At 36.1% G+C, this 26,325-nt stretch overlaps 3 protein-coding genes and 1 non-coding gene across 5 annotated transcripts; 3 read left to right on the forward strand and 1 right to left on the reverse strand.

The window, feature by feature from the left end:
* Positions 1 to 547: 547 nt before the first annotated feature.
* LOC112042309 (U1 spliceosomal RNA) lies at positions 548 to 712 on the forward strand. The gene has a single exon (XR_002886468.2). It is a non-coding gene; the product is annotated as a U1 spliceosomal RNA (small nuclear RNA).
* A 4,177-nt stretch (positions 713 to 4,889) lies between these two features.
* LOC106180532 (uncharacterized) lies at positions 4,890 to 9,246 on the reverse strand. Its single transcript, XM_013564540.2, has 2 exons — positions 7,868 to 9,246; positions 4,890 to 6,206 (listed from the first exon to the last, which is right to left on the reverse strand). The coding sequence occupies exon 1, from the start codon at positions 8,983 to 8,985 to the stop codon at positions 7,870 to 7,872; it is 1,116 nt and encodes a 371-aa protein (XP_013419994.2). The 5' UTR covers positions 8,986 to 9,246; the 3' UTR covers positions 4,890 to 6,206; positions 7,868 to 7,869.
* A 3,087-nt stretch (positions 9,247 to 12,333) lies between these two features.
* Positions 12,334 to 23,567, forward strand: LOC147763090 (uncharacterized). Of its 2 annotated transcripts, XM_087008973.1 has the most exons (3): positions 12,334 to 22,080; positions 22,360 to 22,563; positions 22,795 to 23,567. In XM_087008973.1, the coding sequence occupies exons 2-3, from the start codon at positions 22,556 to 22,558 to the stop codon at positions 23,117 to 23,119; spliced, it is 333 nt and encodes a 110-aa protein (XP_086865099.1). In that variant the 5' UTR covers positions 12,334 to 22,080; positions 22,360 to 22,555; the 3' UTR covers positions 23,120 to 23,567. The 2 variants fall into 2 exon arrangements, with proteins under 2 accessions (XP_086865099.1, XP_086865100.1); XM_087008974.1 differs by lacking the exon at positions 12,334 to 22,080 and having other exon boundaries at positions 22,186 to 22,563.
* A 1,282-nt stretch (positions 23,568 to 24,849) lies between these two features.
* LOC147763091 (uncharacterized) lies at positions 24,850 to 26,088 on the forward strand. Its single transcript, XM_087008972.1, has 2 exons — positions 24,850 to 25,314; positions 25,740 to 26,088. The coding sequence occupies exons 1-2, from the start codon at positions 25,213 to 25,215 to the stop codon at positions 25,989 to 25,991; spliced, it is 354 nt and encodes a 117-aa protein (XP_086865098.1). The 5' UTR covers positions 24,850 to 25,212; the 3' UTR covers positions 25,992 to 26,088.
* The last annotated feature ends 237 nt before the right edge of the window (positions 26,089 to 26,325 follow it).

Raw genomic sequence — 26,325 nt, forward strand, 5'->3', positions numbered from 1 at the left:
AAACCAATATATCTGCGCTGTGTTCTACACTGTAGTTTGCTTCACCGAGTGCTCCTCGATTGGAAGCCGATGGTCGATGGAATTTTTGTCTTTAGTAGTGGTTAGGGTTGGCCAGGCATCAGGCATCCATTGTAATAAACGGCAACCACTGCTCTTTTAAAAACCTAGGTTTTCTTTACAAGAAGCATTTATTAAACATGGTCGCCTTACCCTCATCCCTTATGCTGAGTGACCTACATAAATCTAGGGCATTTTGCTGACATTTTCAAAACGAGGCCACAACATACACACAACCGGAAGTGGTCGTTAAAAGCTACAAATTTAATGTAAATTCATTACTTTGAAAATAATGCGATTTTCATACACCTATCTAAAATTATCAAAATATTATTACAATAATTTTTTTGAAATAAATTTGCCCATAATGCATTATCAATAACGATCCATATTTATTAACCTAAGTGCCGACGCTGATATTCCGACAAATCGGCTTGCTGACGTCGGAATTAGCATGGCAAATATAATGTGAGACAAAATACTCCTCAGCATACTTACCTGGCACAGAAGTTAACCGTGATCATTAAGGCGGTTCTTCCAGGGCGAGGCCTTACCATTGCACTCCGGTTTGGCTGACCCTTGCGATTACCCCAAATAGGGGTAACTCGGGTGCGTAATTTTTGATTGTGGGGGACTGCGTTCGCGCTATCCCCTGAAAACAAATAAAAAGTAGACTTCCCTCTCCCTCTAGCCGACCTGCATGTCTTCAAACCCTTGATGTTTGAACTTGAAAGTAAGACATTGAAGACATTCAATCTCTCTTAAAGATTCCATTCCTATTTTATATCAGGGTAAATACTAAAAGTTTGGATGTTTCTTGGGTTGATGGTCACTTTCTGCTTAACAGGATGATGATGTCTGCCAATTCTATTTACAGAAAGTGGGCTGAAAGTGAGCATCAACTCAAGAATATGCTCGACGTCCTGAAAACAAAGAAAGAGAGACTGGATGTAAAAGATCAAAAAGAAAAACAAAGATCATGTCTCACAAATTGTCAGAGGAAAAAAAGAGAAATGGAACAATACCCGAGAACAACTGGAAGAAGTCAAAGAATACAAGTTTTGGGGAAGGCTATTGGCACCAGGAAAAGAGATGACCTGAAAAATCTACCAACGCATAACTGCAGGCTGGAGACGCTTTAAGCAGTATCCCCTTTTTGAAAAAGTTAAAAAATGCCCACGTGCTTGAAGAAGAAGATCATGGATACAGTAATCATACCACAGTGACGTACGGATCGGAGATATAGTCCCTCACATCAGAGAGAAAGGCTGGCCTTGGCCCAGAGGAACACGGAAAGATCGATGCTCAATCGAGAATGAAGTTATAAGATCAAACAGGTGGAAGACACGATTAGCATAGCAAAAACTGCAAAATTTTGATGGTCAGGACATCTTGCTAGAATTCGAATAAACACCAAAAAGTAGACCAGAAAAACCAGAAAAACAACAGAATGGATATCAAGAAGAGTCAAAGGAAGAACAAAACAAAGATGCAGAGATGACATTGAGTACAAGATCGGCAGTACATGGACACAAGTGCCACAAAATCGGCAAGCGTAGGGAAATCTGCGGAGGCTATCCTCCAGCAGTGGCGTGACATTGGGACAGTAGGCTACACTTCTGATGACCGTACGAATGGTTTTTGACTAAATGATATGCGATGACAAGTACAAAGAAGAAAACTCTAGTGATATATTAACGCTACCTCCTTTGACAGCTAAAATGCTCCAAAGTATACAAACTAATCGGGAAAGACAAAAATTATACTGGGAAAAAATACTGAAAATACTGTCGGTGCGAGGAATACAGAAACTGACACTTCACTGGCCTCTGCATACACACAAAATTTAAAGCTAAAGTACCTTATGTCTTTCCTAGAAATAAAACAGTAAATAAGCCATAATATGGTACTTTTTAGAAACATAATTAAATACAATATTGGTTCTGTAATAAACAAAACTGAAACATGACACTACTGCAAATAATCAAAATCAGATAAATGTATACCTACATTATACACTAAAATGAATGACGATCACGATGTCTGAGGGAAGAATGAAACAGATGACAAAAACTTACTTCTGGGGTGAATTTTGCAGTAACAGTGAAGTGATGCAGAAAGTTACAATAACAGATTCTTCAAACAAGAGCTAAAAATAGAATTATAACCACTTCAATGTTTCAATGTCTCACAAGCCGGTCTTCATCAGGGTATGAGACAGATGATGTTATAATAACCTCTGCCTAGGAATGCAATAATCCCCCGCTCCCCTCACTCTGTTACTTCCATAGAAATGGCAAATAAAGGTCAGGAGTGTCCCCGTCGTTTGATTTTTACATACATAGACTCTAAGACTTGACAATACTATTCTCTGGGATCAATACCCATTTTTTTCTTTTTTTTTTATAGGATAGGTTCCCTTATATCTGTGTTTTCTCGTACTTACTCGCTGTTGATTTACCGTCTCTGATGTTCACTAATTTTTGATGTCCTGTTCTCTTTTCAACTGCACACCACCATTCTGCCTCTCCAATTAATATAATTTGTACACACCTCGGCAATGTTTCTGGTCTAGCAGTGAAAGATTTTGTTCATTTGCTAGCTTTCAGAGCCTCATATGGTAGCTGGGCTGATCCTCAGTCTCTCAGGAGACGAGAGCGTTAACACCCAGACTATATCAGGGAAATGACCATCGAATGTAAACCGCGCTGACTCGCATGTGTAGTGCGGTACGTAAGAGCTGAAATTTACTTTTTTTTTCTTACTTTATTACACCTCACTGTTTGTATCACTCAATAGTTTAATTCAGGGTTATTGAGGACTCGCAGGGGCCTAACCTCGCTTCGGGCTACTCTATTATACATGATGTTTAGTTATTGCTGTTGGAAGAATCCATTATTGTAACTTTGATGTGCATGAAACAGCTGACAAAAAATTTTGGGAGGTAAAGTAATGGAAGAGAAGCCTTTATTCAATCAAATAAGGCAGCTTAAAGCGATGGAAAATCAATTTCTCATTAATTAGAATCAACTATTTTGCTACGTACATACTTACATGTATCTCAGCAGAAATGTCCAATAGCTTGGTAATTGGATCAAATACGATAATTATAAAGCATAAGCTTACGACCAATCTGTACGTAGGTCTTCATCTGGCTGATGTGAGTAGATGTCACTGACAGTATAGCCGTTGTACCACCTAGCGGCCAGTGAGAAACAACATCTACTCACAGTCCGATGAAAACCTACATGTACGTCCAGCTTGGCCTTTATAAAAACTTACGGTATGAAAACATTTCAGCCTTTATAATTATCATATATGATATATGCTTCTCCTTTTTAATTCTGATTGCCCATCCTTCTATTTCTCGTCTCTCGTCGAACACCGGCAAGTGCCCTTTCCATCTTTATGACAGTAATTGTCTCTTTCCGTCTCATTTTACACTATTCACGACCACGTGCAAAAAAAAAAAACTTTGTATAATTTCATGTATTACACCCTACCTTGTTTTGCTTTTCGCGCACACTTGTAAAGAAAGAGTGCACTAGCATTGGAATAAAAGGAGAAATGAAAATTAATTTATGACAATTATGATTTGCCATGATGTTATGTTTTTATCATTCTTCATTGTAAAGGGTTTTTTATTAGATGAAGCCAACTGATATGAAAATTAGGTTCTTTAATGAAAAAAAAATAGAAAATTAACAATGAATTAATGAAAGACCAGTGTAAAATTGTTATTTGCTATTGCTTTATTTTATATTTACATTTGAGCTCCGTGTATAATATTTATAAAATAATACCATCAACAGAAAACATATCAATATTGTTATACTTAGCAACAATTATATTTGTTGCAATTATTTGCACACTATGATGATTAGTATACTGGTACACTACTTGATGGGTATATCTTTTTTAGACAATGAACAGAGAGATTATTCTTAAAAAAAGGACAGTCTTCTATTTTAACAAATAATGTATTAAATTTTTTTTCACTGACAAGTCACATACATGTACCAATCCATATTGGGATTTGAATAAACTTGTTTTATTTTTTGATAAGTTGATTTTTGTCACTGATATACGTTCACTTTAAATACAATATTTTAACTGCAGATATCTTACTTCTAGTGGTAATAATAACCTACATTGACATGACAATCTCTAAATAAATTATAAATATGACCAAAAACAATTTTTCGTTTGTTTCGTTTGTTTTGGAAAAAAAAAGGGATTTTCATCTTGGCTTAAGCGCGAGTTTTCTGTTTTTGCTTTTAAATAAGGATTGCAAATTCATACTTTAAGGAATAACAACTCTTCATTTTTGAAGGAGTGAACGATGATTTTCCCATAATTTAAAATTAAACGAGACTTACCTTGGTTAAGTCGATGTTTGATTGTAATTCTGTGAGTGTAAAAATGAGGGAGGGCTTAAATGAGATATGCTTGCGCATGCGTACTCAGCCTTTAAAGCTTGATGTTTTCACATTTTTTTTTTAAAGAACATTTTTATTTATTTATCTATTAGTAGTATTATGAAATATATATATATATATATATATATATATATATATATATATATATATATATATATATATATATTTATATCTGTGAGCTGATTACATTGGAATTTATATTACTGAGTAAGCTGGGTGGGGAGGGTGGCATTTACAATGTAAGCCCTCCCTCATTTTTACACTCACAGAATTACAATCAAACATCGACTTAACCAAGGTAAGTCTCGTTTAATTTTAAATTCTATTTCGTATAAAAATATCGGTCAGTCTTAAATGAGACTTTAAAGTAAAATGTGACAAACATCAATAAACCAGTATTCAATGGCCTTTATTTCAGCTTAAAATATCGTTTAGAACAGTTTCAACAAATCATCAACAGATACTCATGTAAACCTATACATGCCAGTATATACTAGTATATGAATATGCTCATTACTTCCTTTTTAAAACTCCATATTCAAATGTGGTAGCTTTATCCTCGATTTGTTTCTCATAGAATTTTGCAAATGTTTTTTCAGTACTCCAACCAGCTTTGTTCAAAATATCTGTCACTGGCACAGAATTCATTTTTGCCTTTGAAACAGCAGCAGCTCTCACACTGTGAGCACCAAATAAAGTAGTGTCTATTCCCGATTTTGTCATTACAACTTTGATCCATCTAGAAATCGTATCTCTTTGAACAGGTTTATAAGGTTTCATATAACTTATAAGCAAATTTTTATCAACATTATGCCTACGCAATGTCTTTGTACGAGCTATATACTCTTTTAAAACAGTATAAACACACAACCTCCTATCTGGAGGGTAAGCTTTAAACACAATATGTGATGAATTACAACCTGGTCTACTTTGCTTCAGTAAACCACATAACTGAAACACAAACTCTGAACTCAACTTTTTCATATCAACAACAGAAATTAAATGCAATGTTTGTACACGTGTGGCATTAATTAATGCCATGAGCATTGTAAGTTTTAAAGTCAGATCCTTCAAAGTCAAGTGCTTTACTGGTGAAAGTTTCCTTAAGAAAACCAGAACTTTATTAACATCCCAAATTTGAGCATAACGTTGTCTTGGTGGCCTCAAATTATAAATGCCTTTCATATATCTTATCACCAATGGATGACTCCCTGCTGAAACTCCATCAATTTGAATACCCATTGATGAAATAGCACCTCTTGCTGTATTTAAACTGTCATAAGCTAAGCCATCATTAAACTGTTTTGTAAGAAATTCTATCACCTCTTCCACATGTGGTGAAATTGAATTAATTTTCCTTTCACCACAGTATTTGAACCAGCGTTTAATGAACACGTTGTATTGTTTCTTTGTCCCTGTACGCCAAGATGACATAAGTATGTGGGTTGATTGCTCAGAAAGGCCTCGTTCTCTAAACTGTTCCCTGATACTTTGCATACAATGAGTTTCAACTTGTCCATAAGAGGATGTTCCACTGGGAGCTTGTTCCCTGGTAAAGTTAGCAGACCTTTTTTCTTTTGAATGACTATTGGGTTTTCCACAAGTAATTCCATCAACTTTGCAAACCATATCTGTGTTGGCCATACAGGAGCCACTATAATACCCCTGGCTTTGTCTTTGCGAATCTTCTGGATACAATGACCCAGCAAACTGAAAGGTGGAAACAGATAAACATAATTCAGTGTTCCCCAATCATAAGTAAATGCATTAATACCCCAAGCAAAGGGGTCTGCCTGCCATGAACAATATCTTTCAACTTGCGCATTTAATCTAGAGGCAAAAAGATCAATAAATGGATTTCCAAATTTTTCACATATCTTTTGAAATACATTCTCATTCAACTTCCATTCTAAACGTTCATTAAACTTCCTAGAAGCATCATCAGCATCTACATTATCTTTCCCTGGCACATGGACACAGGTGAGCCAAACATTTTTCTCGATACACCAATGCCAAATCTTTTTTGCTATGTCACTGCAATCAAAAGATTTAATTCCACCCATATTCTGAATATAGTCACATGCTGTAATATTATCACTCATGATCTTTACATGTTTATTTTCAAATCTAAATGTAAAAGACTGCAATGCATATAATATTGCTAGTAATTCTAAAGCATTTATATGAAGGTTAGCTTCTTCTGGAAACCATCTACCACCAATTTTTTGACCCTCCAAATGAGCACCCCAGCCTAATTTGGATGCATCAGTATACAATATAATGTCAACATTTCCTTTGTCAATTTTCCTTCTTTGCAAGTGGACATTTTCCATCCACCATTGTAATTCTTGCTTCATACTAATTGTAATGTGCATCATAGCATCATAATTTCCATTGTTGCTTTTTAAAGCACTTATCTTCTGCTTTTCAAGTTCTCTATAATGGAGTTTACCATATTCAACAGCTGAGAATGTTGAAACTATAATTCCAATCACTTTAGCTACTAGTCTTACTTTTGCTTCTGTTTTAATGATAAGCATTTTACACTGCTGTACAATGTGATCCATTTTATCTTTAGGTAAAGTCACCGTCATACTTTCAGAATCAATTATATTTCCCAAAAACAACAATGATTGTTGGGGAATAAGGACAGACTTTTCTGCATTGATTATAAAACCAAGTGTTTCCATTAGATGTTTTGTGCATCTTATATTTTCAACACATTCAAGGTAATTATCTGAACACAATAAACTGTCATCAATAAATCCTGAACTAGAATGGCCAAGACTTCTCAATTTTGCATATACAGGCTTTAATAATTTCGTAAATATTTTGGGCCCTTCAGAAACGCCATTTGCAAGGCATGTGTATTGATAGATATTTCCTTCCCAAACAAATCGAAAAAGAATTTGCTGTTCTTCTGCTATTTTCACACTATAATATGCATGCTTTATATCAATTGATGCTAGGAAGCATCCTTTTGTCACTAAGGTCAATGCCTTTTCAAAAGTGTCCATTTTAAAATGTTCATAGGGAATGTGTTGATTCAGCTTCTTAAGATTTAATATCATTCTGTATTCTCCATTCTTTTTAGGGCGTACAAAAATAGGAGATAAAAACTGCCCCGGTACATTTTGAACTTTCTTAATAACACCAAGATCAAGTAGTTTAGAAATTTCTTTCCTGATTATAATTGTTTCTTCTGTGTTAAACCTATATTTCACCATATCATTTAAGTTTTGAAATCCAATGTTGGTATCAACATTTATATGACAATTTTGTACTATATCCAAGATATATGGGTCACTGGTCAATTTTCTCCATTCATCTACAAACAAATGCAATCTACCAGCTTGAAATTTATGTCTCACCTCTAGTATCTGTTCTGATCCCACTGGCTGCTTTGCCATGAGAAGTTTTTTGAATCTGCATGTGCACCCCTCTGGGAAGAACTTCCTCGGCCACGATTGTACCTTCCTCTCATGCGTCCCCTGAATCGTGGGCCCCTTTGGTATGGGCGGTTTCTATAATCCAAGCCCATTCTACTCTGCATCATTTTATAACTCATTTTCGCAGAATCTTCCACTTCCCTTGCAGATTTGGTAATATCATCTCCAAAGAGAAAAGTTGTGCACGGAATGTTATGATTGCACAAAGGTTTGTACTCTGGCTTAAGGTTTGGTTTTAACAAATCCTTTCTAAAACAGTTAATCTGTGTATTGGCATGACCAAGCAAAGCAATACTGTCATTGAACATATCAATGAGTTTTCCAAGCCCTTCACTCGTATCATTTCCTGTTTCTAACTTAGCCAGTTTGTCTCTTCCTTTAGTCATCAACGTAGCTGCTTTTACAACTGACATTTGAACATCCTGTAACTTCTTATCATTTGTTTTGGCATATTGAGGAATAATGTTCCATACCATTTTATTGGTTTTGACTATCACCAAACTTTCACAGTTTTTTGGCCGTGAGTTATTTTCATCTTTGGTAAGTTCTGTATACTTTGAATGATCTACTATCCCATTGGTGAACAAATCATTGACACTACTCGCCAACACACTGTCAACTTCCACGTCTGTATACTCTATTAATTTATATCTCTTCGTCATATCATCAAATCTGTTTGTGCTACTAGTACCTGCCTCCGGGCATGTTTCATCCTCCAATCTTTCATCATACTGTTCATCAAAGTCATAATTCTCCTCACAATATTCATCGTGATACAGGTACTGTTTCTCTAAAGTATCTATGCGTCCCACGACGCTGTTAATGTTCGTTTCCTGTCTCTGCACAGTTTCTTGTATATTTTTCATTATAGTTGAATATTCATCACTGTTATGACTAGATTTTGCTTTGTCGTCTAGTTTCCCCTTTCCTGTTCTAGTTTTTACTTTCTTTGCTTTAACGTCCTCGCTATTCTTACATGTATCTATTGCGGGTTTTGAAAGGCCCGGTAAAACAGCACTACACGTGCTTTCGGCCGCCATATTGAAATTAAGTTTGGCACACAAATGATTCGTAGCCTACAATGTGTAACTACGTTACAGATCAATATATATGCCGCATAAAAGATTGCAACTCCGTTGCAAAAATGTTTCCAACTTAAGCAAACAAACTACGTTTGTTTTAGATTATAATTCTGATAGAAATAGATCGCATCTATTTTCAGGCTGACTACCCAGCCGCATGTCACAAGCTAACTGAGTACGCATGCGCAAGCATATCTCATTTAAGACTGACCGATATTTTTATACAAAATAGAATTGCCAATGGTTAATGAATCCCTTCCACCATTAAGAGTTAGGTTTTTTTTTGAAGTGTTTTTCTTTATTTATTTATTTTGTGCAGTATTTTTTAAACAATTTCTTAAGAGAGTATTACAGACGGTAGCCATCTATGACTGGGTTCCCATACCTATATTGATCTAACAGGATCAATCCACCTCCAAGAGGTTTCTCGCCAAATTGCTTTCAGCTGAAGCAGCTTAGATGTATGGCATGCCTACTGAAGCTGCTAAATGATAATTAATTGCCCCCCATGAATGACAGACATTTCAGCCACTTAAGTTGATAGCAATTTAGCGAGAATCTCCTCTAAGATAGATCGATCCACAATTAGTACAATGGGGTCTGGGAATGGTCCCTATGTAAGTCCATGTGGTCTGATGGAAGCCCAAATTTCAGAGTAATTGCAAATATTGGTCTTTTGATGGTGCAATAGAATTTATTATATTTGTAACAATTTATATATATAATGGATTTTATTATGTTGTTTACAATGTATTTATTTATTGTGGAATTTTCAATTTTGTGAACCCCTTTGATTAATTTTTGGTTTTTTAAGTTTCTCAGGAAATACTTGAATGTTAACACTCACCATAACCGAACACGCTAGATGATTGTGCCAATTCATTTTATTACACATATGTACAAAAGTAGCATGGGAATTTCAACAATGTGTGGCATATAACCAATGAAGATCAACCAGCAAATTACAAATTATACACATGGAGAGAGCACAATCAACAGCTTCTATTATGATGCTTGCAAATTTTATATAATAAAATACTAGCAATTGGTGAAAAATGCAAGATAACAAATAATTCATTTGATCCCAGGTTGGGAATTTCACCATAATTCTGGTCAATAGATTACTTAATATATGTATATGCTTCTATATACAATAATACTAATAAAGTAGAAATATAACAATAAAATGCATTTGTCAAATTACCAACTGAGACAAGTAAAGATCAAGCATAAATATTATAATACACATGTATGTTTTACACATACATATTTGTATGAGCTCTTAATTGAATAAAGAAAGCTGTTAGAGACAATGTTCTAAGTTACTGCTTTAAAATTTTCATGAGAAGTAAATTCTGATACAATCTTATGATACATCTTCATAGTAAGTCTATGACACTTCGTGGACAGAAAATGTCAAAATGAATTTCCATGGAAAACTTAAATTCATAGTCACTCGAGTACAATACAATAGTACTATGCTCATAAAGTAATCTTTCACTTTCATTGTTTATTAAGATATGGCAAAGTTGTCAATAGCATACAAGTGCCTCTCGCAATAACCAAGTTTCATGTACAACATAATACTGTAACTAATGTATCTAATAAAAAAAAAAAAAAAAAAAAATATATATATATATATATATATATATATATATATATATATATATATATATATATATACACTGAGAAAGAGTTTTGGCAGTAAACAACCCTTAGCAAAATATCAAGCCTGCTGCAAAGTTTCTCGCAAATTCACTGCAAATTTGCAAAATAAAATATGTAGCAAATTTGCAAGAACTTGAATACTTTCTTGCAAGCTTCATATGTTCTTGCAAATTTGCTGCTAAATTGTCGCTAATTTGCCAGAACATAAAGACTTTTCCTGCAAACCTGCTGCAAACTAAAGCTGTTATTGCAACTTTGTTGCTAATTAGCTGCAATAAAAATTTTTCTTGCAAACTCCCGCAAACTTTTAGTTTGCAGCAAATTTGCCGCATTATTGCTGCAAACTTTTCATTTTGCTAAGGGAAGGATATATGCCATGGCATTTCAAACTAAAATATAATTGCACTTCTGTTTGGCATACAAAGTCCCTGATATTTAGCCTTATTTTTGATTGGTCCAGATTTGAACAAAGTGCGCTTTGACTTGTTCGCGTTCATTGGCTAGATCGTTCGATGAGTCATTGAGGGCAGGCTTTAAATTTGATTGGCGGGCGGTGCTGGCAATCAAATGTGGTCAGAGGTAACTTGACACAATGAAGATAGGCTATAGTGAAGAGGTTAGTGTCAAGTTGTCTCTGAAGCTCAGGGTGGGTAGGGCTTGATATCTACTCAAACTTATGTAGACATTTTCAGTCCATATGCTAGCAGTCGGCCATATTTATTGCTGCCATGAGGTAGCTGCTAAATGCTTACATAGGATGGTAGACAGAAAAAGTGAATCTTTTGTACAAAAAGAACAACTCAAAAAAATGTAGGTCTATGAAAGGAAAACGGGGGTTAGAGTTGGTAAAATATTTCTAGTTGCAACCAAAAACAGAACATTCATTTTCATGTAATGCATGCTATCAAAAAAAAGGAAAATATGGATAAGATATAGTGTTCAAATACAGTAAGTATACCTTATTTCTATTCTTATTTCTTAGGATTAAGAAAGATTAAATGTAAAATGTGCTTCACATATTCAAAGTTATATTAATTTTCATAATAGCAGACATACACTGTGGTGGCCCCTTCTTAATATAGATGTGGGGATCGTCCAGAGACAGTCCTGGCAACATAATGATGTAATAAGAAATAATTAACTTTTGCCACGCAACCTGCGCATGGGCTCGCAGCACTGAATCGGCATAAGATCTGATAGATAAAGAAAACTTGTATAAAAGCCACTGTTTGTATGGACTCGAGGTCACTTGTTGAACGAGAGACCATCAGTGTTACATTGATTTATCCTTGCGGTTGATTTGGCTTCTGTGGCATGCACTTACAAGTTTAAGACCAATGAATCTGGGATCGATCGTGAGAGTGAAAAGTTTACTTGTGTAAGTGAGCGTAAGTGAATGATTGTGAGTGAAAACTTCTTTCGGTTAGTATGTTCAGTACATATATTGGAGGGCTTGTCCAGTACTCCACAAGTGTGCACAGAAAACTTAATTACAATGGCTCGAGGAGGACAACTGGTTGGTGTTGCCTAGTTGACCCAACTTGCAAAAGCTCTACCAGTTATGACTCATGACATACAAGGACAGCATCGACGGCAGGTGATGAACTCCAGGTTGCAGGAAGCGGTAAGTGGTTTTATGACATGTGCCCAGCGGGCACTCAACGTTGATTCAACATTGAGGATAGGTTGAGATGATGTTGATCCATCAATATTGATAGATCAACAAGATCTCAACATTGAATCAACCTTTTCTTGTCAACCAATTGTCAATGTTGATAAATCAACAGGGTCTCAACATTGATTTAACCTTTCTTTGTCAATCAATTTTCAATGTTGATAGATCAACAGGATTTCAACATAGAATCAACCTTTTCTTGTCAACCAAGTGTCAATGTTGATAGATCAACAGGGTCTCAACATTGATTTTACCTTTCTTTGTCAATCAGTTTTCAATGTTGATAGATCAACAGGATTTCAACATTGAATCAACCTGTGTTTGTAAACCCTTTGTCAATGTTGACATATCAACTGGAACTCAACATTGGGCCAACCTTAACTTTATAACCTTAATCATAACCTTGATAATAGTTTTAAATGATTATCTCACTAGAGAGGTATGCGTAAGGGTAATTACCCCTCATAAAATGCTTGTTTTACCCCTTTTTCATTAAAATTAATTTTGTGAAAAAAGCGGTCGTCAGTTTTTTTTTTAACTTTCCACAGGTTATCTTTAAGAAAAAGAAAAAAAAACATAGGGTCACCAGCCTTACTTTTTGGCAAATTGACAAAATTTTACTCAAGGTTGAAGAAAAAGCTTGAAAAAGCCAAAAATGCCTGTTTTTTCTGGAAATTTAAGTTAGCTGTCAGAAAAAAATTAGACTGGTGACCCTTTGTTTTTGTATTCTTAAAATTAAAATTAAACAACAAAGCTAATTTGTTGTTTAATTTTTATGAGTAATTACCGTATGTGCCTGCATACTTGTATAATGTAAATGAAGTGCGGGACTGTTATTAAGTGCGAGACTCCGGATAACATGAACTGATGCAACACGTGAGTGTGGACAGTGTGTACACTTTTTCAGTACAAAAACTGTACTTTATTAACAATACTTTGTGAGGCCACACTATCAGGAGGATCATTCAACAGATAAGGACATGGAAAACGGTGACAAGGACATGGAAAACGGTGACATTGCGTCTTCAAAACCCCACACTATCAGGAGGATCGTTCAACAGATAAGGACATGGAAAACGGTGACATTGCGTCTTCAAAACCCCACACTATCAGGAGGAACGTTTAACAGAAAAGGACTCGTAAAACTGTGACATTGCGTCTTCAAAACTTAACTGTCTACGAATCTCTTAGAATTTAACTGTATTTGACAAATGTTAAAGTTTATGCAACATGATAGTATTACATGTAGTTAGTTTATGTAGTGTATGTTCATTGTTTATAATATATTATATTCATAGTTAAGTAAGTTGTTGTTTGTGTTTTTTTATGTTTCAACCTTGATGGTTCAAGTTTGATTCAACCTTGATGGTTCAACGTTGAGTCAACTTTCATAGTCAACGTCATATCAACATAGTTTCAATGTTGACTGTCAACGTTGATTCAACATTGAGACCTCAAGGTTGATTCAACCTTGATGGTTCAATGTTGATTCAACTTTCATAGTCAATGTCATATCAACATAGTTTCAACGTTGACCGTCAACGTTGATTCAACATTGAGACCTCAAGGTTGATTCAACCTTGATGGTTCAACGTTGAGTCAACTTTCATAGTCAACGTCATATCAACATAGTTTCAACGTTGACCGTCAACGTTGATTCAACATTGATACCTCAAGGTTGATTCAACCTTGATGGTTCAACGTTGATTCAACTTTCATAGTCAACGTCATATCAACATAGTTTCAACGTTGACCGTCAACGTTGATTCAACATTGAGACCTCAAGGTTGATTCAACCTTGATGGTTCAACGTTGAGTCAACTTTCATAGTCAATGTCATATCAACATAGTTTCAACGTTGACCATCAACGTTGATTCAACATTGAGACCTCAAGGTTGATTCAACCTTGATGGTTCAACGTTGAGTCAACTTTCATAGTCAACGTCATATCAACATAGTTTCAACGTTGACCATCAACGTTGATTCAACATTGATTCAATGTTGATTTGCCCGCTGGGTGACGGGAATATTTCTTCAGAGGTTAGGGCATGTATAGATGAGATAGATGTTGTTAACCTAGGAATACATGACATACTGTGGGATATAGTTAAGTTGGTCACTAGAACATCAAAAGGAGCTCTAAGGCGGGAAATAGAAAGATTTTTAAATTCACCGGCAGATAGGAATGGGACAATGTGGGCGGCTATTAAATCATACATACAAAGGTAATTTTTGTAGGCAAATGAGGAGGAAAGGTTAAAAGCCGAGTTAGAAGTTTTAAGACAGCTTTCGAAACACAACATTCAATAGGCGATTCAGGGAGAGCAATAATAGAGCATTCACTGTCCCTAGACAGGGAGAAACTGAGCGTTTTGACATCAGGGCATACGTTCGTGCCTTGGCAAATAGAGAGATTGGCCTACAACTTTAGAAGAGGCTATCACATGGACAGAACAGGGAAATTCAGGAAGGGAAATTTTTCAACAAATTATAGGCGTCTGAGAGAATTTAAGGGAACAGCAAACAAACATATCGTAGTAACACAAAATCCGAGAATAGAGGAAAACAAGGAAATAAGAGCTACTGGGCTGGACAGACACAATAAAAGCATGCCACAAACAAAACAAACACAGCATGACATGATACTGAAAAAATTTAGACACAGTACAATTAGAACACGCTCTCAATCAACAGCATTAAAGTAATGAACTGTTGCAAACATGGATGGCCAAGGTAGAAACTAGAGTCTTCAATTCCCCAACCCACAAAAATAGTATCAAGGTAACTTTTCACAGTGGGTGACTAATTCCTCACAAAGACCACACACACGACGAAATACAGGTTGGACAGAAGATGGCCCACTGGTGTGTTTCAATACATTGTTTTCCATGGTTTCATGACTTCCGCTAAATTCTTCTGTGAGAACGCGTGATTTTGCGGGATTTGAAGTTTCAAGGGGCAAGTGTGGAGTGTACATGATGGACGCCATATTGACGAGTGCTTGTTTTGATCTGAATTTTCAAGGATTTGTAACATGGTAACACCTGATTTTTTTCGAAAACACATTCATGCGAGTACTTGGAATAGAAATTTAACAGACATACCTGATGACTTTTCCATGAAAGAACTGAAAACGTATCTCACAGACAGCAAGGATAGGACATACGATAAGAAATTTGTGTGGGCGTTCAAATGTCTGAAAGCTTATCGGTATTTTCAAGATGGATATGTGCAGAAAATCTACACAACAGCTTTAGTGGACCACTCTGTGTCACCAAAAAACTGCCATGTTTAAAGTTAGACGAAAACAACAGATCATATTTGAATCAGAAATATAGCTACTTCACTCAAGTCCAGGGTCAAATGGCCGTGTACAACATTCATGTGTGTGATTTTGTTTTGTGCACAGAGAAGGATCTCTTCATTAATCTGTTCTGTTTGATGCTGTTCATTGGGCATCTGTGGTCCCTAAACTGACCAGTTTTTTACAAGACATTAATTTTGCCAGAGTTGATGTACCCTACTATTAAACACGTCAAGGAGATTAGTGAAAACTCACTGACTTGGTAAACACTCCAAACGAGAGACCATCAGCTTATAATTAATTACCAAGCATTTACCAGATAAAGCAAGTGAGCCAGCTGCAGTATACCAATAAGCATCTGCTAGATGGCCAGTTTGAAACCAGCGTATGCAAGGATGTACCTGATTTAATCAGAGCCAAATAAATACAGTCAAGGCACACATCTAGCCACCAGTACAGCCTATGGATTCAGGCCTCCAGTAGTGAAACTAGACCCATCAGTGGCTGGTACTGTCAGTGTACATGTAAAGTAGGTGCCCAGACAGTTGGAAGTTGTGCACAAATCACTTCAGTCCTGTGGTATATGGGGTTTGCCATGAGGCAGGGATACAATCGAAAATTATGTTGTGGAGAAGGCTGTTTGGATGCCTCACATAAATATAATTCTATTCGGTTGAACGAAGTGAATAAGAATGGAATTATTTTCTCCTAGGGGGCGACACTGTATATATTGTGTTAGTTGTGATACTGGTAAGAATTGTGGGTAAGTTACGACAGTTGTTCATTCGACCAGTTAGCGCAGACCAGTTGACACGTAAATTTTTGTGCGCGCATTTTTCAGTGGTGTCGGAGGGCGTAGACCGAGTTTTCAATCAAATGCCGTCTAGAAGGCAACCGCATTCTGTTTGATTTCGATACTGAATTAGAAGAGTTTTTGACACAGGTGGGACACTGTCCGCTTTTACGAAGCCAATCCTTTGGCCAGTGACTCTGAGGATGCAAAGAAAGTTAACAGAGCAGAAAGCAAGGCATTGAAAAAGCGTAAATTGAGCAAATCTATTTCTAAAGGAGGTCATGGCTCCAGCAAATCTAACGTTAGTAGTACTTATCCTGTTTACTGTGCTCAGCCTATTTTTCATGGACAACTTTGGGCGTTTCCCTGTGTTACACCAGGAGCACTCGGTCCAGGTTCTTTCACGCCACCAGTCACTTCTGCTGTCAGCCCCTACGGACAAGGAAGGAGCGGGTCGTGTTTTGCGTGTGGGTCCTTCGGTCATTGTAGGAGAGATTGTCCCTACACTAAAATACCAGGAAGTGCACCAGGATTCTCAAAAACCAATCGTCCATGATTTTGTTAAAGATGAGTATTGTTTTGATGTGAAATATGATAAATTATTTTTTACTATCGATTATTTTGAGCATGAGCAAGGCAATGTAGATATCTGGGTTAAAGGCAGGCTAAGAAGTAAATTAGCATTTTGGAAAAGTATTGGCACATATGAATTTATTCTTGATGTTTTAGAAAATGGATACAAGCTTCCTTTTTTCTCTATACCCGCATCAGTTCGTTTGGATAACAATAGATATGCTATTTTGCATAGTGCATTTGTTGAGCAGGCAATACAAGATTTATTGGTCAGATGCTTTATTAGTGAGTGCTCAGATATATGTGTTGAAGTTAACCCCTTACAGTGGCCATTAGGAGTAGTGGTTAAGCGGTTAATTTTAGATTTGTGGCATGTTAATAAACATCTTTGGAAATTTTCAGTAAAATTTGAAGAAATTCGTAATGTTTTATTTAAAATGGAGATTTTTGTTTTTGAATTTGATTTACATTGTGTATATCATTACATTGATAATTTTGAGTCTCACGCTAATTTTTAAAGGTTTTCTTGGAAATTTGGAAATACATTTGGTCTCAGTTCGGCTTACTATATTTTTACTAAAGTGACCAGGCTGCTGGTTAAAAAGTGGCGAGGAGAGGGCAATAAAGTGGTTATGTATTTAGATGATGGTTTTGGTTGTCATTCGCAGTACAGCGAATGTAAGAATATTGCTTTAAATTAAGCAAGATCTTATCAACAGCGGGTTTGTTCCTAAAGTTGAAAAATCAACGTGGTTTCCTAGTACTGAGATTTTATTTTTAGGGTATAATTTGAATTTAGAGAAAAGCACTTTATGCATTCTGATTACAGACTTCTTAAAATTCGTTAGACTATAACGGATATTTGTTCTCTGTTTAGAGGAAAAGGCAGCATTTATGTGTGTTGAGTTGCTAGTTTAGTAGGTCAGATCATTTCTATGTCTTTTGTTATTTGCAATATTGTTTATATTATGACAAAATGTCCGAGTTTTGATATTTCTAAAGCTAAATGTTAGAATGAACAAATTGTTTTGAGCATAAACAGTACGAAGCAAATGGAACTTTTGGTATCTAATGTATGCAAGATTTCTGTAAGTATATACAGATCAAATCAGCATAGACTATGATGATTGGGAGGTGGCAGATAGTATTTTCGATTATTTAGATTCAGTCTGGGGGCCGCATGAAATTGAATTTTTTTTGTCTCCGATCACAACAATAAATTGCCAGTTTTTAATTCTAGATATTGGACTCCTGGTGCGGCGGGCACTGATGCATTTACTGTTCATTGGGGTGGTATGAATGGTTGGTTTGTGCCCCCGATGTGTGTATTATCTAGAGTTATACTGTCTTTAATTCAATGCAAGGCTTGTGGCACGGTTATTTTGCCTTGTTGGCACTCAGCTAGTATTTGGCCTTTATTATCTAAAGGCAGCTTTTTATAAAGGAAGCTGTAGCATATGTAGAATTACCGAGAGAAAAAGCTTGTAATGTTCCTGGAGGTTTGTTTGGTAGAGTAGATTTGCCGATTAAAATGCTGGCAGTCAGATTTGATTTTTCTTAATAAATGAAAGTGATTTTAAATTACTTATTAATTTTTTTGTCTTTGCAGGCTTATAAGGATGACATTTCTGAGCTTCCTGACGAGTTGGCTGGTAAAATGCCATTGGTTGTTGGATTTTTTGTCTGAGAGTCGGTCATCGAACACAGTCAAGGGTTATTATTCAGCTTTCATGTGATGGAAATTATGGGCGAAGAAGAACGGCAATCAAGGGAATTTTCCGGCAAGAGGTTTTCCTGTTGCTTTGTACTTGTCGTGCTTAGCAGAACAGTCCAATTCTTCTAGTCCTGTTTATCAGACATTTTACAGGCTTAAATGGGTTTATGCCATTACAAGCGCAGTCTCCTACAGACTCTAATTTAGTAAAAATCGTGTTGGAAGGTATATAAGAGGCGCAAGTCACAGCCAGTTTGCAAAAAGGAGCCCATATCTCCAGATATTTTGGAAAAATGTTTGAGGCAAATTTTGAAGAAGGGAATGTGTATTCTCAATGTGCTATATGTGCTGGCTTGCTTTTTTATGCAGGCTTTCTTTGAGTTTTAGAGCTGTTAAATTTAAGGATTAGCGATGTTTCGTTTCATGATTCATACATGTCAATTTTTATTGAAAAGAGCAAAACGGACATCTATAGAGATGGTTCTCGTATGGTTATTGCTAGAACTTATTCAAAGCTTTGTCCTGTTAAAAATTTAGAGCAATTGTTCTCTTATGTGAATCTTGAGCATTCGGATTTGTATCTTTTTAGATCTGTCACCAAGCACTTCAATTGCTATCGTTTTAGAGATGATGATAAGCCTATTTCATATACTAGAATGAGAAAATTATTTATTTCCTCTTTTTCTCCTCTTGTTAAAGATATAAAACAATTTGTTTTACATAATTTGAGGGCAGGTGGTGTTACTGCTGCCGCAAGAGTTGGTTTTCCAGACAGGTTATTTAAAAGACATAGAAAGTGGAGTTCGGTAACGGCTAGAGATGGCTATGTGACAGATAATTTCTGACAGATTTTTTGTTAGTAAAAAATTGGGTCTTTAAAACTAAAGATTCCCGTTCTTTGTTTTCGACTCGTGCGCTAACTGCGTCCATATGCACTTTATATGTTGTTTGTGTTGTTTTATTAATAATGTTATGCAGTGTCGGTTATGGTCTAGGAGAAATATAATTCTATTCGGTTGAACGAAGTGAATAAGAATGGAATTATTTTCTCCTAGGGGGCGACACTGTATATATTGTGTTAGTTGTGATACTGGTAAGAATTGTGGGTAAGTTACGACAGTTGTTCATTCGACCAGTTAGCGCAGACCAGTTGACACGTAAATTTTTATTTTTCAAATTTTGTTTATGGTTTTGTTGTTTTAATTCGATTAGTACATGTGATTCATTTTGTTTTATAACTACATTGGTTATTGCTGCAATGGCTATTTTTATTCAATGTTTTTTGTTTTCAAAATAAGTATAGTGTATGTTGTGTTAGAGTGTACACTGTAGGAGTACAGTGTGCATGGGTGCGTGTTTGGAGGTGCGATTTATGTTTATTAATATATAAATTTAATGATTGATTTATATGAGCTGTTTGGGAGGTAGTTTTGCACTTGTGTAGTGGAGAGATGAGCTCGAAAGAGGTGTTTGGGAGGTGGTCTCTGGTGATTTCCTATGTATGGGAGAAATGAGATCGGAAGTGCTTGGGTTGTGATATTCTGTTAAATCCCTATGTAAGGGAAAGATGAGCTCGGGAGAGCCGTTGGGATGTTATATCCTTATGATTCCTTAAAAATGGAAAGGTGAGCTTGGAAGAGCTGTTTGGATGTGATATCCTGGTGATTCCCTATGTAAAGGAAAGTTGAGCTCGGAGGGGGTTTGGGAAGTGGTCTCTGGTGATTTCCTATGTATGGGAGAAACGAGATCGGAAGTGCTTGGGTTGTGATATTCTGTTAAATCCCTATGTAAGGGAAAGATGAACTCGGGAGAGCTGTTGGGATGTTATGTCCTTATGATTCCTTAAAAATGTAAAGGTGAGCTTGGAAGAGCTGTTTGGATGTGATATCCTGGTGATTCCCTATGTAAAGGAAAGCTGAGCTCGAAAGAGGTGTTTGGGAAGTGGTCTCTGGTGATTTCCTATGTATGGGAGAAATGAGATAGGAAGTGCTTGGGTTGTGATATTCTGTTAAATCCCTATGTAAGGGAAAGATGAACTCGGGAGAGCTGTTGGGATGTTATATCCTTATTATTCCCTAAAAAGGGAAAGGTGAGCTTGGAAGAGCTGTTTGGATGTGATATCCTGGTGATTCCCTATGTAAAGGAAAGATGAGCTCGGAAGAGCTGTTTGGGATGTGATATCCCGGTGATTCCCTAGGTAAGGGAATGATGAGCTCGGAAGAGCTGTTTGGGATGTGATATCCCGGTGATTCCCTAGGCAAGGGAAAGATGAGCTCGGAAGAGCTGTTGGGATGTGATATCCTGGTGATTCTCAATGTAAGGGAAAGATGAGCTCGGAAGAGCTGTTGGGATGTGATATCCTGGTGATTCCCAATGTAAGGGAAAGATAAGCTCGGAAGAGCTGTTTGGGATGTGATATCCCGGTGATTCCTTTTTATATGTAAAAGGAAGAGATGATACAGAGGTTTGGTGAGGAGAGGGTATCCTCGTGTTTATAATTTATTTATTTAATTATTTGTTTATGTTGTTTGTAAATGATTGAAAATGGTTTGGAATAAAACTCGTGCGCTAACTGCGTCCATATGCACTTTATATGTTGTTTGTGTTGTTTTATTAATAATGTTATGCAGTGTCGGTTATGGTCTAGGAGAAACCAATATCAAGTGGTGGCAGTATTAGCGAGGCAGAAAGTGTTTCTGACAGCACATCTGATTAATTATGTTTCTTACACATTTTTATTCTATACAAGGTCTATATCACATACAAAATCATATGAAGTCCTTTTAGGTGATTTAATTTCATTGTCATACAGATTATTGGCCATAACTGTTGCTATGTATACTACATTTTCATTCAGTTTTTAATTTTACCTTATCATTATTTTGGGACAATTTATACTAGTTTATTTTATGGTAAATGGAAACATTCCAAACAGCTATTAAGAGTGCTTTTACAAATGTTTTTTTTTTTTTTTTTTTACCGTAACAGCTTTTTGTTTTGCAATGGCGATGGCATGGATAGACAGAACAATCAGAATATATACAAGACACCTACAGTGTCTGTATATAAAAATCCATATGGAGACCATTTCAATCTAGTTTTTGAAGGTATTAGCATAAGCATTAAAGAAGTTTATTTGTTACATTAAAGGCAGAGGTAAAATTATAAGCAGAAACAAACATATATAACCCTAAATTCACTTATCCAAAGCTAGCCCCACTTATTTCATTTTATTTCAGGCACCACTGGGGTTTCTGGAAAGACCCATAAAGCCTGTATAGAAGAGATGCCATGGAAGAAACAGACCTCTGGGAAAACCAAAGCAGTGAGTCTTAGTAGTGAATTTTACTTCCACTTAAGTTTATGACAGTCAGTTTTAATAATAAATAATTACATTTTTTTTACTCATCATATATGAGAATTACAGCGATTACAGAGATTATTACGATAAAAATTAAGTGCGAATATCCACTGGTCTTGAATCAGTCGATTCTGGACTTCACACCTGAACGCACCTGAGAAGACAACATCAAAAGTCCATCATCTTTTCAATAGTCTAACTATAAACTTGCCTTATAAACGGTCTGATAACTGAACTTGCCAGGAAACCTTCACCTTATTGCACATTGGGAGGTGGGAGGCCGACGTACAGCATCAGCTGGAAGAAGGCAAGCAATGGCACATTCATGTATACAGGAGAATTTATGACAAATAACTGAGTGATAATGAGATTGAAAGAAGTGGCCAGGAGTGCGCTGACAAAATGAAGAGGGTAAAAACTCTACAGAAAAGCTAGAGATATGAACAGGTAAGTCAATCTGTTGCACTCCCATTGTGTATTGACTTAATTTTTTTTGCCTCACACATGGTACTTGTTCTGTTATTTGTGTGACACAGCAGTATATAAGCGGTGTCAGTGGCGGATAATTTAGACACACTTCTAGACAAATGAATAAGGTCTCCAATAAAGCTGTCATGCTCCGAATTTTTTTCTGAAATGGAACAGATTTTCCAGATATTTCATTTTCTTTATTAACAGCTTGCCTGCAGTAAGCAGTGATGAATTGTTAGGACTGGAGTACCTGTTCAACCCGAGAGCACAGAGAACAATTGAAATTAAAGAGCTGGATGATGATGATGGATATGACAGTGATTCACAGGATGCAGGCCCTGAAAGCATTACCACCATTCTTCCACCACATATTGTTTTGACTTGCAAAACTGCTGCCGAGGAGATAGAAACTAGTTTTGGAAATTTTTTAAGCCCTTTAGACAATTTCATTGATGATGTAAAAACTGCTATGAACCTAAAGGGCGATGAAAGACTGTCCCACATCCTGTATGCAGATCAAGGTTCCCGTTAGAGCAATTTTTGTGCATCCCTGACACTGTTTTATCAAAACTGACCCCCAATTTAAATTGTCAAATGGACGCACATTTATTTAGTCCTCAGTATAACATTATCTACTTGTTTTTTGTAAATGTCAGTAAAGGTCAGAAAGTTCCATTAGTGACATTCTTTAAATGACCCTGGTCACCTACACTTTTCACATGATAAGGTCTGTCATTAATAGGGATCGTCTGGTGGTTTAGTTGTATGAACAGAATCCACACAAAATCGAGGAGCAGATGGAGAGGTTAATGAGAGGGGCCAAAACTGGAAGAGTTTAATTTTGGTGCTGCCCTTGCAAAATTTAAAGCTGACAAAAACAGAAGGAAGTAAAAAATAAACTGATAAAAATAACACTTATGACTTTTGTTGTTTTTATTGCTTCTAACATTTATTTCAATGTTATTTCAAACATAAATTCTTGACCCCTAAATTTTGAAAATGACCCCTATTTTTAAAAAGTGGGGGTCAAAATGACCCTTATGTGCAAAATCTAGTTGAAACCCAGCATGACCTGGTATTGTTCTCAAACACAAGTGATGTCTTGCAAAATTCATTGTCACACCTTGAAAAATAATGCAAAAATTGGCAACTCCATGTAAATGAGAAAAAGTGCAAAATAATAATATTCAATAAAGCTGGAAAAACAGACCTGCACATAAAATTTACAATAAAACATCCTGGAAAACGTTAAGGAATATTCTTATCTGGGCATCACCTTCACCAATAAAGGTAACCTTAAGACAGCAATATTAATGCACAACCTAAAACAAAAGCAATGAAGGCCATGTTTGCACTAAAAAGAACTTTATCCTCTCAAAACAGATCTACTCCAGTATTAAAAATAAAATTGTTTGATAGAACTGTTAAACCAATTTTACTATATGGTGGTGAGGTGTAGGCTCAGGAAATTGTAAAACAAAAATCACTGAACCTTAATTAAATCAACAACATGCTGTTTGAGCAAATTCACTTAAAGATTTGCAAATGGTTATTAGGAGTGCAAAAAAATTCCAGTAACAATGCCTGCAGAGCAGAACTGGGTAGATACCCAATCCTTACAGATATAATTAAATCCGTGCAAAAATACTTCATCATACTTGAAAATTTCCCCAATACAAGAATATTGAAACAAACATTTAACAAAGAGAAACTCCTGAAAATAGATAATCAGACTAAAGTGGTGGCAACATTTAGACAGAAATGGGGAATTCTACATTGGGATGAAACATATGACCTAGAAAAAGAAATTACCTAAAAACTGAAGGTCTCTTTTGGGAAGATTTGAGCAAGGAAAACTAAAATAAACTGTGCACTTATAAAATACTAAAAACTCATATGATCTCAAAAAATACTTAAAAATTAATGCCACTAGCTCAGACAAGAATTCATTGCCGAAATGAGAATAAGTGACCATGAGTTGGTGATAGAGAAGGGCAGGCACATCAAAATCCCTCTGGAAGAAGGAACCTGCACACATTGTAAAACGGAAATAGAGGACGAGAAACATTTCTCCCTCACTTGCATCAAGTACCAAACAGAGCGACAAAGCATGTTCAATTCCCTCCCAAATACTGAGAGACAGAATTTTGAATTAGCAGGCAGTGATCAGAAACTATTTATCCTCCTAAACCTTCAAGATCATAAGTCACTTAAGGCAATATCGCAATATATTCAGTTAACAGCACAATGAATAAGCACCCATCGCATTAACTTTTAGCTTTGATAGATATTTGATCCTTTATCTTATCTTTATCTATTATTTATATTTTTGATGTAAGCATAATATAGTATTAGAAGTAGCTTAGACAGCAAACATTGTTAAATCGTAACACTTAAAGCTTAATAATTATTATTATTAACCCCCCACCAAAAAAAAAAAGCCCTCATACATTATTTAACATTACTCTTATAGCCAATGCCTGTATTTTAATTTTAAACTGTTTACTATAGGACGTATGAAGTGCAAATTCAGTACATGGCTTTGAAAAAGTCGAGGCTCTCAACTGACACTGACTAATGCACAAAGAGATGCTGTGAGTGCTGCACGGAATGCTCTGAAAGAACATGATTACTAGTAGCTACCTCAGAAGTTTACCACTGCATACAAAGCTCTCTGGGGCAACACTCTATATGGTCGCACAAAAAGGGACAACTTGCAAGAAGCAGGTAAAGTACTTAGTTACTTCAGCTTTCAGTTCAAATATATTCGACCGATCATTCATCATTTTTATTCTATAGAACATTGGCGTTTTTGTGTGTTTCTGAAAATTACGCACATGGGTACTTTATACAATGCCGATAATGCCAAGGCCTACCACCTGAAATGTAATTTAAAAATCTTTGAAATCTTATATAAATGTATATATTATATATGTCATATGATACAGTGAATTTTCTTTAGAAACAATTTGTTCAATCGTATCAAAGGGTTGTCATAATTATTACCTTTTGAAAGACGTGAATTTTATCATCCCTACATAAAACCATAATGATAAGAAAACCTCTCATCTGGGTAAATTCCTTAGTTCCAGAAATTGATTTTATAAGCAATGTTAATATTTGCAAAATATTTTTTTTGTCTTTGTTTTCAGATTCACTGCTTTGTACACCTGGTAGAGAAGGCCTGTCATAACTGGTTTGCAGTTCTATTCCTGCTCGAGGAATCTGTATGCCAGTTGAAAACCAAATTAGATGGTCTTCAAGAAATTTTCATTCGTTCCGATGCTGGGTGCTACCACTGTGGACCTATTACTATGTCCATGCCAGATTTATCTGAACGAATTCAGCAATTGTTCGGCAATATGACTTTAGCATGGCAAAGGCAGGAAAGAGCTTATATGTGACAGGAAAATTGCTCCCCTTAAGAGCCTTATTAGACATTATGCTAATGAAGGACACGATGTCATTACAGCCAGCGACATGCACATGGCTCTGTCATCAGCTGGGGGGGGGGGGGGGGGGGGGGGGGGGGGTAAGGGGCTGCTATGCAGCTGTTGAAGAAATCAATAAAGATGCACAGTCTACTCAAAGGGTCACTTGGCCTGGAATCACCACTTTTGGCAACTTTACTTATTCTGAAGAAGGGCACATTCAGTGTTGGAAAGCATACAGTGTAGGGGAGGGGGTTACTTTCAAAAAGGGAGCCCTTGACAAATTTGGCAGAGCACAGGGGGCTAC

The sequence above is a fragment of the Lingula anatina genome, chromosome 3 (assembly GCF_051362555.1).
Source record: "Lingula anatina isolate TDL-2025a chromosome 3, LinAna3.0, whole genome shotgun sequence".
Lineage (NCBI taxonomy): Eukaryota > Metazoa > Brachiopoda > Lingulata > Lingulida > Lingulidae > Lingula > Lingula anatina.